At 39.0% G+C, this 16,550-nt stretch overlaps 1 protein-coding gene across 1 annotated transcript in view; it reads right to left on the bottom strand.

Annotated features, from left to right (window-relative positions):
- The window catches only part of LOC6047624 (tachykinin-like peptides receptor 86C), a 195,399-nt gene that overhangs the window by 90,941 nt on the left and 87,908 nt on the right, over window positions 1–16,550 (bottom strand). The window contains exon 6 of the mRNA XM_038248917.1: window positions 10,674–10,754. Within this exon, the coding sequence (XP_038104845.1) occupies window positions 10,674–10,754 (81 nt within the window). The remainder of the gene's footprint in view (window positions 1–10,673; window positions 10,755–16,550) is intronic.

Genomic DNA, 16,550 nt, shown 5'->3' with positions numbered 1-16,550 from the left:
TGGACTGAAATGTTAGTGAATGGCATTCTTTAGGTCACAAATAAGCTGTTAACATCAAAACAATCGATAGTTTATATAAAAATTTGCTATAATTTAAGGAAATCAAAAACATAAATTTCTGCTTTGCCTTCCCGGTGCTTCGGACGCCTATGAAATATTTCCGTTGAAATGTTTCACATTTTTGGTAAACTTATAATTTTATTTTATTTAATTTTTTTGGCATTAACTACAGCGTTCAAACAAATTTTAAATGAAAGTTGATGTTAGAATTCATCAAATAAGACAGTTTTGACATTCATAATGCGAACTTATATCCAAATAAATGATAAAACAAGTTGAAGTGTCCGGGTTTCGAAGCGTCCGGGAATTCGAATCATGACGTTACATGCAAAGCAACGCAAAATTTAGTTCTACATAGTTTAGTTCGATCATTTTTAACTCCGTCTCATTATGTTAAATTCGTCTGTGAACAAAACTGCTTGGGCATGAGGAGAGATAACGACTGTGATTACGACCTCGACGACCAGCGTAAGGCACAGAGATGCTCGTCTAATAGACTGCGATAAACCATGGCTTCCGGCTTCCGGCAAAGTGTTCAAATTTCCGCTGAAAGTTTCTCCCTTTTAGTTTGTCTTAAAGCTAATCGAGGGTTAACAGCACGGCAATGACCAACTTGTAGTCACGGACTTCAAGTCAGGCTCTGCTACTGCTGTCGTTGTTGCTGTGTGTAATGAATAAAATTAATTAAACTTGTCGCGGGGATGCGCTCTGCACGCTCCCTCAACGTCGATGGATGGTTGTAAGCTTTTTGACGAGCTGGTCGGTACAAAACTCGCCTCCTTAAGTAGGATAAATCCTAGTTAATCCTTCACTCTTCTCATCTCTGAACCTCAGTCTCCGGACGAGCTTTGAAGGTAAAATGTGCAAAATAATGGCACTCATCTAGGTGCTGGACTCATCGAGCTTAGTACCTTAAACAAGTAAGACAAACATTTGTACGTGACAAAGCACTGATTCGCTATTTTTTCGTATTTGTACTTGGTCTGATGAATGGCTTCCCCAGAATAGGATGAGGAATAAATGATAACAATCATAGAATTAGCCCTCTCTCTGACCATTTGTTCCAGTCTGAGTAGCTTTTTATCTGTGTTTATCAATTTGTTGCCCCTATTTCAAAACAGTAGCACTGGTGAACTGAAGTGCCACCCGGAATTCAAACTTGACCACACTTTCCTATTCACGATTAAAAGCTCAAAAATTCCGACAGATGGCGCAAAGCATTCAAATTTTCGCTGTTCGGTTACATAGGAATGCAAACTTAAAATTGATTTTACAGCTTTTAGAACAACTTTTGAGAAAAAATTCAAGCAGTACGGGTGTAAACTTTTTGCCCTCTATCAATTCACGCAATAAAAATAATTTTGAAAAAATAATATTGTTTAAAATGATAGAGCATCAAAAGTTAACAAAGTATCAGCTCGAATTTTTGCTCAAAAGTTGTTCTCAACGCTGGAATTTAGCAAAACAGAATTCGCATACATAACCTCAAAGGGCGAAAATTTCAATCGACATTCTTCGCTCTGTTCTGCTACTCAACACTAGGTGTCGCATGTCGTTTGGCAATTGCCGTTCAAGAGCCAAACGACATGCGACACCTAGTGTTGAGTAGCAGAGCAGAAGCAAAGAAATGTCGATTGAAATGCTTTCTGTTTTGCTGCTTCCAGCGTTGAAACAACTTTGAGCAAAATTCGAGCTGATACTTTGTTAACTTTGATGCTCTATCATTTTAAACAATATTATTTTTCAAAATTATTTTTTCAATTTTTTTATTGCGTTAATTTATAGAGGGCAAAGAGTTAACAATCGTACTACTTGAATTTTTCTCAAAAGTTGTCTATTCTGTAAATTCAATTTTAAGTTTGCATTCCTATGTAACCGAACAGCCAAAATTTGAATCGTCATTCTTCGATGCTTTGCGCCACCTGTCGGAATTTTTGAGCTTTTGATCGCGAATCTTCCTTCTCACCCTCAGCGTTCAGCGATTGTCAAACAGACGATTTGACAGTTGCGCATCTGCAGTTGCTGAGAAACTTTCTGGAACAATTTGCATTATTTAATGGGAAATGAGGCAACAAATTGCGTTAAACTTCCAAATTAGGCTTTTTTGAGACATTTCGTAACATTTCTATTCCAACTCTTATCCGCCGTTTTCACATGTTGTTCCAGCATTCTTCACAGCAAGGAAGCAGCTGATGTGACAAAACGTCAAACTCGAATTCTGACAATCGCCGAAGAAGAGTCAAAAATTATCGACAAATTTGTTCCTAGTGGCACGTCAGTTCATCACTGAAGGTAGTCTATGCAACGGGTTGCAAAAAGAAGATTTTTCAGCACTAGTTGAACATTTAATTACCGAGGTTTATTGATATTTCGTATAAAAATTATTTATTGATCATCTAAACTTGACATGTTTCAATGTAATGTTCCCTAGGTTGTCTTCCTATAGCGTGAATAAGCCCAAGGTCCGATGCAAAACTCTATAGCTCTGTTCCCGAAAATAGCAAGAATCAATTTGTCCCAGTGACTTTCCGAACAATTTCGTGTAGCCGGCCCAAACTTAATTAAAACTATGGATGGAGTTTAGGACAAACTTGAGGTCCCCTCGGGGTTGTACCAATAAGTTAGCTTGTGAGGCAAACTCTGTTGAGCCATGATGAAGTGTTTGTTCATTTGAGAATTTGTCTGAAGTTTGATTCCTGCTGGATTATATATAGTGGCGCAAAACTAATGAAAATATGTGTTATCAAATATCCTAAAATTTAAATAACATATTGTTAAAAAAAAATAGAAAAGATAGCACATTAAACTGCTAGGGCCCTCGCATATACCAACCACTTAATAATTTGAAAAGAATGGTCCTTTTCACCACCGTCAGTAAGCCTCTCAAATAAGCAGCGTTGCGCATGAATCCTCTAATTGGCTCTCAGCATCGAAGTTCTTCTACTAAACAGACCTCATACGATGATGAGCACTTCCTGCAACAATTTTGCACATTTTGAGTACAGTGCTTCGCTTCTCGTTAATTAGGTACAAAAGTATAGCATTCAATCAATTAGTTTTCTATGGCAGGAAGAATTTCATAGAATGGAATGAAATGTTCAGTTTGAATCAAGGGGTTTTCAGCACCGTGTCAGACTGGCCACTAATTCGGAATTTCTTGGAGTTTGAGCAAGTAATTCTGTAACACCGGAATTAATCGGTTATTGTAATTTCTGATAATTCCAGTTATTTAACTGTTAATTTCATTATTTTTTTGTAAAATAAAAAAAATAAATAAAAATGAATGTTGAAAAATTATCTCGATAAACCATTCATAAACCAATTATTGCCTATTAATTTTCATCTAAAGATTTTCCGGAACCTTACAAAAGTGGTGGCTTAATTCAGTAGTTCCAGAATTGCTCAGCAATTTTGCAGTATTTCTTGTAATTCCGGAATTACATAGTAATTTCGTAGTAATTCATGTAAGTCCTTAGTTACTTAGTAGTTCGTGTATTTGTAGGACCTTTTTTGTCAAGAGGGGCCAAGAAGGTTTTTGCCTTCCTCACTGAGGTAAGGCTATAATCCTGCTCTAAAAATGAACTTTTTATTAAAAGCTCGAAGACCCACCTTCATGTATACAAATCGACTCAGAAACGAAAACTGAACAAATGTCTGTGTGTGTGTGTGTATGTGTGTGTGTGTGTATGTGTGTGTGTGTGTATGTATGTATGTGTTCAAAAATCTTGCCAAGTTTGCTCAGCACTGGCTGAACCGATTTTGATCGAACCAGTTGCAATCGACTTGGTTTAGGGTCCCATACATCGCTATTGAATTGTTTGAAGTTTCGATAAGTGGTTCAAAAGTTATGTATAAAAATGTGTTTTCACATATAACCGGATCTCAATTATATGCATGTAAACGATGTCCGGATCCATCATCCAACCCATCGTTGGTTAGGTAATCAAGAGACCTTTCCAACGAGTCCACAACATTGAAGATCTGGCAACTCTGTCTCGAGTTATCACCACTTAAGTGATATTTATGTACTTTTTTGAAGCCGGATCTCACTTAAATGTATGTAAAGCATGTCCGGATCCATCATCCGACCCATCATTGGTAAGGTAATCAAGAGACTTTTCCAACGAGTCCTTAACATCGAGGATCTGGCAACCCTGCCTCGAGTTATGACCACTTAAGTGATATTTATGTACTTTTTTGAAGCCGGATCTCACTTAAATGTATGTAAACGATGTCCGGAACCATAATCCGACACATTGTTGGTTAGGTAATCAAGAGACTTTTCCAATGAGTCCACATAATTGAAGATCTGGCAACCCTGTCTCGAGTTACAACCACTTAAGTGATATTTATGTACTTTTTTGAAGCCGGATCTCACTTAAATGTATGTAAACGATGTCCGGATCCATCATCCGACCCATCGTTGGTTAAGTAATCAATAGACCTTTCCAACGAGTCCACAACATCGAACATCTGGCAACCCTGTCTCGAGTTATGACCACTTAAGTGATATTTATGTACTTTTTTGAAGCCGGATCTCACTTAAATGCATGTAAACGATATCCGGATCCATCATCCGACCCATCATTGGTAAGGTAATCAAGAGACTTTTCCAACGAGTCCTTAACATCGAGGATCTGGCAACCCTGCCTCGAGTTATGACCACTTAAGTGATATTTATGTACTTTTTTGAAGCCGGATCTCACTTAAATGCATGTAAACGATGTCCGGATCCATCATCCGACCCATCATTGATTAGGTAATCGAGAGACCTTTCCAACGAGTCCACAACGTTGAAGATTTGGCAACCCTGTCTCGAGTTATGACCACTTAAGTGATATTTATGTACTTTTTTGAAGCCGGATCTCACTTAAATGTATGTAAACGATGTCCGGAACCATTATCCTACACATTGTTGGTTAGGTAATCAAGAGACTTTTCCAATGAGTCCACATAATTGAAGATCTGGCAACCCTGTCTCGAGATATGGCCACTTAAGTGATATTTATGTACTTTTTTGAAGCCGGATCTCACTTAAATGTATGTAAACTATGTCCGGCTCCACTATTTGACCCGACGTTGGTTAGGTTATCAAAATACCTTTCCAACGAGTCTAAAACATTGAAAATCTGGCAACCCTGTCTCGAGATATGGCCACTTAAGTGATATTGATGTACTTTTTTGAAGCCGGATCTCACTTAAATGTATGTAAACTATGTCCGGATCCACCATCCGACCCATTGTTGGTTAGGTTATCAAAAGACCTTTCCAACGAGTGCAAAACATTGAAGATCTGGCAACCCTGTCTCGAGATATGGCCACTTAAGTGATATCGATGTACTTTTTGAAAGCCGGATCTAAAAAATAGATGAAACTTGTGTACAGCCATTGTTGTGAGGAAGGCTCCAACCACATAGGTGGATTAAGTTAGTTTTTTTTAATTGATTTAAAAATGCGGTCGTACAAATAGTAATTTTACTCGGAAAAATAAGCTTTTTCGTGGTGAACAATAATCACCATTGATTTAAATTGCCGAAATAATAAATGAAGGGACTGAAAGCAATCCGTCTACCACTCCATTTTAACTTTAAAAAAAATCCTCATAACGGACACAGATTGACGTATCGAATCAATGATTTGCCTTCACGTTCAGCAAAACTTGATTGTCTAATCTAATCTAATCTAATTGAACACAAGCGCAGCCAGTCCGAAGAAAGCATCCTGGAAGAACTTGTGGTTAGATTACGCCCCAAGTTCTTTCTTGTCAATATTAATTATTGCAGTACACTTGAGTAACCCCGAAGATGAATTGCAAAAATTAAAGCGGCCAGGCCTACTGCGTTGCATTATCCGCAGAGACAGATTCTGTGAACGGAGCACATTTCACAGAATCAACAGGGGAGGAAGGATGCGTGGACATACCGTACCAAACGCTCCGGATCAGTTGTGGTTGGGTGTGTTAGTGTAAATTTGGCAAATAATTATATTTTTATGGGGTGAGGGCGAGAGGGGGGGGGAGAAAATTGGGTTTGGAGGAAGGGAAGGGTTATAGGGATATATCATTTGATTAATAGAATATAATATCGTATTTATAAGGGAAAAATCATCTGGTAAATAATGATTAATGAAAAGGAATGATCTCACCAAATAAGGATTCTACAGCAATTTCGCAATTCTTCTGAGACTTCTGGACTTGATCAGCTAATGACGGACGGTAAATTCTAGATGCTGGAAAAGCATCTGGGACAGGAACGATGGCATCTTCATAATTGCAACCAACTGATGAACTGGTGATCCTGCCGTTCTTGCTTTTTCAACTTGGTCAAGCATATTTGGCAATCACTGGTACTTGCCATCACCAAAAATGTGGACCGAATCTTCGTAGTTTAACACGAAGAGAAGTAAATCGTTTTAAGTGAAATAATCGGGAAACGCAAGAGCTGTCACAATTTTTAAGCACCGTAAATTTTTCACATCCGATCTCGCGCACGGCTACTTCGATCTCCTCACGTTCAGCAAAACTTGATTGTGTTGTCAAACTCATTTCTGTTCATTCTGTTCCATTTGTGTCGGGAACTTTTTGACGACCTGGAGACGTTATTGGAATCGATTAATTCCAAAATTCCGGAGTCGGAGTCGTTGAATCTATAGAAATAGGTCATTCTCTGCCAACTAACATTAAACCGGGCGTCCACAAAAGTTACCCCTTAGAACAAAGTTTCACCCAAATCGAAGAGGAGTCGGGCAGCTGTTGTGTGAGTTGGCGGAGAATTACCCATGAATCTTACTACCCAATCTACAATTTTCAGGAAAAAAATCCACCAAAACAATAAGCAATTTTGAAGCAAAAGCACGTTTCAAGAAACTGTGATCTCGACCTCAGATGGCAAATGGTTTGCTTTTCTCCGCGAGATGAGGGCGGTCGTCATTTTTTACGCCTTATCAAATTCAACGCACAACTACTGCCGTTCTACGCATGATTGTCCCATGTTCAATAAAGTGCATCTGAGAAAAACACGATTAAAATTTTTCGATCGATTTCTGTGTTTCTACGCATAATTGTCCCGCGAGTCCCTATTCGCCCTATATGTCCCTAATCACCTCGGTTAACACTTTATCACCCTTATTTGTAATCCTCTTGAAGGTAAACAGGTAAACAAGATCAAATGCTTCGTAAAACTCATGATTTCGTGTTAGAAAATACTTGGTGGGACAATTATGCGTAGAAGTTCAACGATGGGACAAACAGACTTGGTGTTGTTTTCAATGATTTTCTGAACAAAGTACTAGATTTTATGTGTTTTCTGAAAGTATACGTAAAACTAAGTTTTAATATGAAAAGTCAATCTCGTAGAATTATACAACCCTTGCTGCATTCAGTAATTACATTTTCTCTCTAGAAATTTGTTGCACTGCCAACGGGTCAACGGGTCCACATGAAACGCCGTTCAATGAAAGCAGCCTTCATTTGATGTTCTAATCCTAATTTTCCTTTATGGCACCATGACAGCATGCTTTAGAAATGGATGAGGGTCGGAAGCAGGTGAAATGAAAAAAAAAATGTTGATTTCCCATCAGTTTGAAACAAAAATGAGAGGAAAGCCATCCAGTAGATGTCAGCATTTGATGTGGGGTGTAAAATTGCCCGTTTATAGCAACAAGTATGAAATTGTACCGACAGATGGCGTCATTGAACATCATGCCTTCCTGGAACTTCTCTACAATCGAAGTTGTCTCGTGGTAAGTGACTGATCTGCAAAGCAGGTTCAATCTAACTTTTCCCAGCACCCGTTACCCGTCTATCAAAATTGGAAGCCTTTTCTGGTGTGGTTTTCTTCGAAAATATAACTCAAAGTTTAGCTTGATATGATAACCAGAGCGCAAGCAATAAATCCCTGGTCGTACTTAAATGTTGTGGTTAACCGCAGAAATAGCAACAGAAGTTTCCGCCAAAATTTATCGAACCAAAAAACTTTGACGGAAATGGACCATGGAAATGGAACAGCCATGTCTAGTACTACATTATTCAAACACAGAAATAACATTGGAACACTAAATTTGATACCAGTTCATGGAACATTTCAATTACGCTCCTGTCAAATCAAATCAACTTTAAGGAAACCATGGATATCGCCATCAAGTCTTTCAGAAATTCCGGCGGCATCAAGTTATTGCCGTTTCGAAGAAAAGTGAATCGCCGTCGAGAATATTTCACTTTCGTTCAGGTGCACGGATAACTGAAGAATGAAGATAATTTTCTTTAACTTTAATGGCAAAACAATAGTAAACTAAGACTGCTTTCTTGACTAAACTCAATATTAGTCGTGTTGAAAATAAGCAAGAATGTATAGAATCAAATATGGCAAAAAATTAAAAAAAAACCATGCTGTTTGAGTACAGATTATTCGATAGTTGTTTAATATAGCTTGATTAAATTGAAATGTTCGGTCTTTTTTGGCTGCATTATCAAGAACCAAATGGGAATCATGATATGCTCTTAAAATGACGCATTGAATCCATACTAATATTTGCATCCATTACTGAGTAATTGCAATAAATTAATTCCAAATAATTCGAAATGAATTATATTGTTCTCGATCAGTATTTATTAAAAATAAAGCTGAAATGAACAGTCACTTAAATCAAATCACTGTGAAGTAATGAAATAAAAAACGAACTCCGAAACGTTAAGAACCATTGGCATCTCCTTTAACATGAAATACGTTTTTAGATTATGAATAAAAATCATCATTCAAATGTTAACAAACCTCTGATGATTCATCTCGATTTCTTTTATTTTACGTTGCAAACCGTGGAATGAGCATTGATAACCCAAAATTCTTGAATAAATCTAAAATTCTTCTTTAAAAAAAAAGTGATCCAGCGACAGAACACGAATAGAAAAAAAAATCAATCTCCAACTGTGACGTAACAACTGCCTCAGCCGCTGCCGTAAGGGATAATAAACGTCGACAAAGTTGATCCTTTTGATGGCGAGGCTGAGCGAGAAAGTAAAAAGCCACATCTCTAATAGGCTTTCAGTGCAAAATTTACGGCCGTCCAGTACCAGATAAGGCTAAATTGAACTCAAAAGAGCTGCCGGGAAATTTAACGAGATTTTTAAACAATTGAAATCAGTATAACTTCAAGAAACTGTAATTTATTTGTGCAAATAGAACAAAAAATAGACGTAGATAATATCTAATGTATTATATTCTTTTAACATTTTTTTTATCATTTGATTTCAATATCAACGAAACTCTCACATTTTCCCTTTCACTTGAGCTTGTCTTTTTATTTAAATATGGTTAACTTTGATAATCCACAGCAGATTGATCTTCTTAATCAATGTTGATAAATAGTTTGGTCATCGAAACCCTAAGAGATAAAAAATAATGCACAAACAGACATTCAATCTCCAAATCAATCCAATATCGTCATGTTGTTCTCGACACCCACGAAAAACTTTTTTATAGCATCCGCCATTACGGTCATACGTCAAAATCGACTGCTGTTATTGTTTTCGCTGTGTCACCCAGCTCCATTTAGATGATTAGTATTATTGGAGTTTTCCTTTTGCCCCACAAAAACAATGCCTAGAACAGCTTTCGCCAATTCGTTTCGATTTCCCTTATTTTGCTGTTCCCTTTCCTTGGAAAAACATCATCCGGATAGATATTGAACCGGGAGCGGAGGGGCGTGCAGCAGCTGCTCGAAACCGTTTGGTCAACCCCGAGAAAGAATCCACTTCTGACCGTTTGTACGAACAAGTCGGAACGATAGCAATATTACAGTGGAATCTCGGTGGTTTGACACTATCCCATCTAAACTTGAACTCTCAATCTGGAAAACTGTCACTTCATACATTACTCTCACGATATTTACGAATGGGGATTTGCTGTACACTTGTCAATGGATGTCAGTAGCTTGGTTATCATTGAATTCCAGTAGACTTTTGTTTGGTGTAAGATATAAGATGAGATAGAACTTGAAAAAGTGTTATGCTGATTATCAGTGTTCGTACCAGCTTGTCATATTAAAGATAACTCATCTCGCTCGACTTTACTCGCTGTCAAACCGTCGGGATTTTACTGTCCCCCTTGAGCCACCCACGCTACGGCAAGAGGCTCGATCGAGCAAGGGCCAAAACGATAATCACTTTCTGCAAACGGCAAGCTAATCTGGCTTTTATTAAGTCATCGCAGGAGATGTGGTCATACAAAACCCCTTGGAAACAGCTGTTAGTATAAGGAGCCGCCTTGAACAAGTGGTTTGAGGCAGAATAATAGACGCTGTCCTAAGACCGGAGGAACGGTTCAAGGAAGGAAAGATTTTTTAATAACCTAGAAAGTTAGAGAAAAGTCAACTTTCTACTTCCCAGAGTACCCGCAGCTGTTGCAACAGATGGGGGTGAGGTTGGTTTCTTGAATAACCTAAAAGTCGAGAAAACTCAATTCTAGGCAATTATGCTTGCAATCATTTTGCAAAACTTTTAGCTGAATAAGCTGAGTTGAAAAGTTTATATCAGAGTGGTAAGGGTTCCGAAACCATTTTGATAAAACCAAAAAAAAATAAAAAACATAAAAATATCTTCTCACATCAACCGGACTTACATGTAATCGGCCATCGAGGTGGGGTAGCGTCCGTCCGGCCACAGCATGTAACAAACGGTTCTCGTTCTTCCGTTGTGGTACCTGTCACGGGGAGGGAAAAAATAGGTTTCGTCAGTCTCAAAGTATATGATCTCACAATCGGTAAGCTAAACGACAGCCGACCCTAACAAGGATAAGACATCAAAGCCATCAACGAGTGATGTAGATAATGTAGCTGAATACACGGGAAAGTGTTCGATCGGAACGGAACGAAACGGATTCGGCGAAGCAAATCGAGTGTATGTTGGGAATGTTTTGAAGTGTAATCGATTTAAGGATGTATTTGGATAAGTGGAATACTCATGATATGAGAGGTGTTTTATAAACGGATCAAATTTGAGGTTTTATTCATTGAGAGACATAATTGCTTGGATTTGAGTGAAAACAAGCATGAAATGTTAAATGATTATTGTCGATAATTCCCTATGACTGTACAAGCCAATTTGAGTCATTGGTTTACCCATACAAAGCTTTATACAATTTTGGCTGCTATCTTGTGACATCGACCATTTAGAACTTTCCGAGATAGTCTTTACTATCGCTGAAAAACGCTCCAAGTTTCACTATTTAAAAGGTACAGTAAATAATATAAAGAAAAATCAGAAAAGCACGTGTCACAAGTGTGCACCAAATTCCCACGCAATCTAAAATAAGCATAAATCAATGGTTGATCAATATATTTTCAATAACAAAAGATTACATTGTGTATCTACTTAAATTTGTGAAACCAACGCAAAATTTTGCATTTACCAACAATTTGTAAGACGTTTCACAGATAGCAAGACGATTTTGAAGAGAAATTGGACAATGTCACACGTGTGTATTGCAATATAGGCGTATTTCCAAAATTGGATTAAAGCATTTTCTGGAGTTTGTTTAGTAAAATGTCATCATTAACTAATTTTTGACTTAAATAGTCATGTCAAAAGATAACCACAACAGACGATCTTTTGGAGGAATTTTGTGATCGGTTTGGAGTCTTCGGCAAGTTATTGATAAGTGCCTGGGTGCTGAATAGTGGTTCGCAAAACGGCATCAATTTTGAACTGTCAAAGTGGAACCAATTTACTGTTCGCCAAAAGTAGAGAGTATTGTTATCGATCATTAAAATATTTTTTTTTTTTTTGCAAGAATCAAAAATGTGAGGCTTTTAAGGACCTGGAGTTGAAGTCATAAGAAATCATAAGAAAGTTGAAGGCGAGATCGTCATTTTTTATAATTATGAATGGAAATGTTTATAGAGTCGAAGCGGTTGTATTCATCCAGAAGCTGTCTTTATTGTTTGATTCCGTTTGAAAACCTACTGGTTTAGTGAAAATTTTCAGTTTGTTGGATCAGCCTCGCTAGAATTAGCGATGTTTTTTCGCTGGACCAGGAAGAGCTGCAGGATTCTAAAATCAGCCAAGGGATTTATCTACGACATCGCAGAATGACACTCTCGCCGTATTTCTTCGTAACCCGTTAAAAAGAAAAACCTCTCCAAACCGATCGAAACTTGAAAACACACACAATTTTCAGCAAAAACTTCTCATTATAAAACAGCTCATTTACCAGTAAGAAAAAAACTAACTTAATCCACCTATGTGGTTGATGCCTTCCTCACTTTTTACCAACATTTGGTGATATGATGGGTTTGGACACAAATTCCATCTATGTGTCAATAAAAAAATTACACAAATGTCACTTAAGTGGTCAAAACTTGAAACTGAGCGTTGCCAGATCTTCAATGTTTTGGACTCATGGGAAAAACTCATTACCTAACCAACGATGAGTCGGATGATGGATCCGGACATAGTTTACATATATTTAAGTGAGTTCCGGCTTCAAAAATGTACATAAATAACACTTAAGTGGTCATAACATGAGACAGGGTTGCCAGATCTTCAATGTTTTGGACTCATTGGAAAGGTCTTTCGATTACTTAAACAACGATGGATCGGATGATGGATCCGGACATAGTTTACATACATTTAAGTGAGATCCGGCTTTAAGAAAGTACATAAATATCACTTAAGTGGTCATATCTCGAGACAGGGTTGCCAGATCTTCAATGTTTTGAACTCATTGGAAAGGTCTTTTGATTACCTAACTAACGATGAGTTGGATGATGGATCCGGACATAGTTTACATATATTTAAGTGAGTTCCGGCTTCAAAAATGTACATAAATATCACTTAAGTGGTCATAACATGAGACAGGGTTGCCAGATCTTCAATGTCTTGGACTCATTGGAAAGGTCTTTTGATTACCTAACCAACGATGGGTCGGATGATAGATCCGGACATAGTTTACATACATTTAAGTGAGATCCGGCTTCAAAAAAGTACATAAATATCACTTAAGTGGTCATAACCTGAGACAGGGTTACCAGATCTTCAATGTCTTGGACTCATTGGAAAGGTCTTTTGATTACCTAACCAACGATGGGTTGGATGATGGATCCGGACATAGTTTACATACATTTAAGTGAGATCCGGCTTCAGAAAAGTACATAAATATCACTTAAGTGGTCATAACCTGAGACAGGGTTGCCAGATCTTCAATGTCTTGGACTCATTGGAAAGGTCTTTTGATTACCTAACCAACGATGGGTTGGATGATAGATCCGGACATAGTTTTCATATAGATAAGTGAGATCCGGCATCAAAATTCCAGCACCTGATTCGCAACTCTGACACTTTTTTATACGTAACTTTTGAACTACTTATCGGATCTTCAAACAATTCAATAGTGCACTATGGGGCACCAAAACGAATCGAATGCAACTTGTTTGACTCAAATCGGATCAGCCAGTGCCGAGAAAACTTGGCAAGAATTTTGAGCACCAAAGTGAATACGCACACACATACACACACACACACAGACATTTGTTCAGTTTTCGATTCTGAGTCGATAGGTATACATGAATATAGGTCTACGAGCTGTTTTTCAAAAGTTCATTTTTCGAGCAGGATTATAGCCTTACCTCAGTGAGGAAGGCAAAATGGTGCTTGTGCTTGAACAGCCTCCTACTTTGTAGATGTAAATAAAGTGGGATCATTCGAAAATCACGTTACGCATTGTTTCTATTCAACACCCAGATAAGTACGATTCAGAATAAATGGCCGATTTGTCAACGAGGGGGGGGGGGAGAGATTTTAAAAAAAGTGTCCACGTGTTTTATGGATGGGATGGATAGCCCCAAAGGCTATTAAATCACTTTTGACACCAAATTTCCTAATCATAACCTTTTCTTCCAACAGTTTTGACAAAGAACTTTGTCCTAAGGTTTCTATACGTGGTATCAATCCAAAATTTTCGCGAAGCGAAAACGTTACGTGACAAATTCCCCTCTCGGCAAATTTCCCCTCTTTTTGGTGCACGCTGGTTAGATGAACGAACGTTTCCCAATCAGTCAATCGAGAGACGTGAGATTGATGTATCTAAAATCACCCCCACTCCACCTCATAATTTTCGGATCGTCGACGAGCCAACAAAACTCGGCTCGGTCGGTCCCGAAAATTCATTCTATTGCTGGACGTCGACGAGAACACATCAGAAGCAGATGGCCTGGTGGCCCGGTAGCAGACGGCCTGGAGTTCCGGGAGCAGAAGGTTTGGAGGCAAGGACCAGCTAAGACATGACAGTCGCGGGAGTCGATCATTGGAACTGGCCACCACCTGGACTGGAGTGGCCGGAGGCCCCGCGGATGTTCTGATGGGGGGACATTTTCCGGACCGTAAGAGTTGGGGCAATATGGGTATCAAACTTTATGGTTTTTGATACCGGACATGAAATTTGACATTTCGGCAGTAGTGGCCACAATCCGGAGTGGCCGGAGGCCCCACGGATGTTCCGATGAGGGGACATTTGCCGGACCGTAAGGGTTGGGGCAATATGGGTATCAAACTTTATGGTTTTTGATACCGGACATGAAATTTGACATATTGGCATTAGTGGCCACAATCCGGAGTGGCCGGAGGCCCCGCGGATGTTCCGATGGGGGGACATTTGCCGGACCGTAAGAGTTGGGCCAATATGGGTATCAAACTTTATGGTTTTTGATACTGGACATGAAATTTGGCATTTCGGCAGTAGCGGCCACAATCCGGAGTGACGGAGGCCCCGCGGATGTTCCGATGGGGGGACATTTGCCGGACCGTAAGAGTTGGGCCAATATAGGTATCAAACTTTATGGTTTTTGATACTGGACATGAAATTTGGCATTTCGGCAGTAGCGGCCACAATCCGGAGAAGCCGGAGGCCCCGCGGATGTTCCGATGGGGGATCATTTGCTGGACCGTAAGGGTTGGAATTTTGGGTATCAAACTTTATGATTTTTGATACCGGACATGAAATTTGACATATTGGCATTAGTGACCACAATCCGGAGTGGCCGAAGGCCCCGCGGATGTTCCGATGGGGGGACATTTGCCAAACCGTAAGAGTTGGGCCAATATGGGTATCAAACTTTATGGTTTTTGATACTGGACATGAAATTTGGCATTATGGCAGTAGTGGCCACAATCTGGAGTGGCCGGAGGCCCCGCGGATGTTCCGATGGGGGGACATTTGCTGGACCGTAAGAGTTGGGGGAATTTGGGTATCAAACTTTATGGTTTTTGATACCGGACATGAAATTTGACATTTTGGCAGTAATGGCCACAATCCGGAGTGGCCGGAGGCCCCGCGGATGTTCCGATGGGGGGACATTTGCCGAGCCGTAAGAGTTGGGGCAATATGGGTATCAAACTTTATGGTTTTTGATACTGGACATGAAATTTGACATTTCGGCAGTAGTGGCCACAATCCGGAGTGGCCAGAGGCCCCGCGGATGTTCCGATGTTGGGACATTTGCCGAAACGTAAGAGTTGGGGCAATATGGGTATCAAACTTTATGGTTTTTGATACTGAACATAAAAAGTTGAATTTGGCCATTATCTGAAATTAAGCAGTTAAAATATATTGCTTATTAGGCAGGAAGTAATAAATAGATTACTGCGATGCACATTGTTTTGTGCCACTGCGAAAATCTGTTTCTGGAAATTTAGAATAACTATCTCGTAATCATTAAAAGCCCTGTAAAGGGTAGTTTTTAATGTCTGCTGTTCAAATATCCTTTACTGCCGCCGATTGCTTGCCTTGCAAAAACATTGCCGCATATTGGTAACTTTCGAGTTGTGAAGGAAAGTAAATTGATTTCACTTCGATTTCTATTTCAGCTCCACTTGCAATTTCCGTCCCCTTAGTTCAATAGGACGATTATTATAAGGGGGGAACTTGGACCGGACATTCTAATCGAAAATTTCAACATTCATCTTGCAAAGTTCTTTGTCATACTGGTCATGTGTAACATAACCACCTGCACCTTTTTTAAGCAAGTACTTATTCGGCTGATAACAAATGGAAAGAAAGAGTCGTAGTTGTAGTCATTGTGAATGCGGGAATGAGAGAGAAGAAGAGAATCTCAAACGAGAAAGAGACCTGCAAAAAAGTTCGGTGAGAATTAATATATAATATATAGCGGAATTAAAAAGAACAACTTTGGAACAACTAGTCTCTTTGAATTCACAGAGAATTAAAAGTTTGATATTTTTGCATTCATGGTCACGAGAAATCGAAAAATGGTACTTAGATTCGTGTTTCGGAACCGACATAATTTCTTAGAGCACCAATTCGACGTCGTCGTGCTATTTTGTCGCACCCGCCATTTTGACGTTCCGAGAAAAACGCGTTTTTATGTTTGACCTTGAATAAACAAAAACGAGAGCACGCAATGTAAACAATAAAAAACACGTTTTGTTTGGTTGACCATACTGTGTATTGCCCCTAAGTTTAGTTGTATTTGGTTGCCGGAGT

The sequence above is a fragment of the Culex quinquefasciatus genome, chromosome 1 (genome assembly GCF_015732765.1).
Source record: "Culex quinquefasciatus strain JHB chromosome 1, VPISU_Cqui_1.0_pri_paternal, whole genome shotgun sequence".
Taxonomy (NCBI): Eukaryota; Metazoa; Arthropoda; class Insecta; order Diptera; family Culicidae; genus Culex; species Culex quinquefasciatus.
This window is presented reverse-complemented; position numbering and strand designations above follow the sequence as displayed.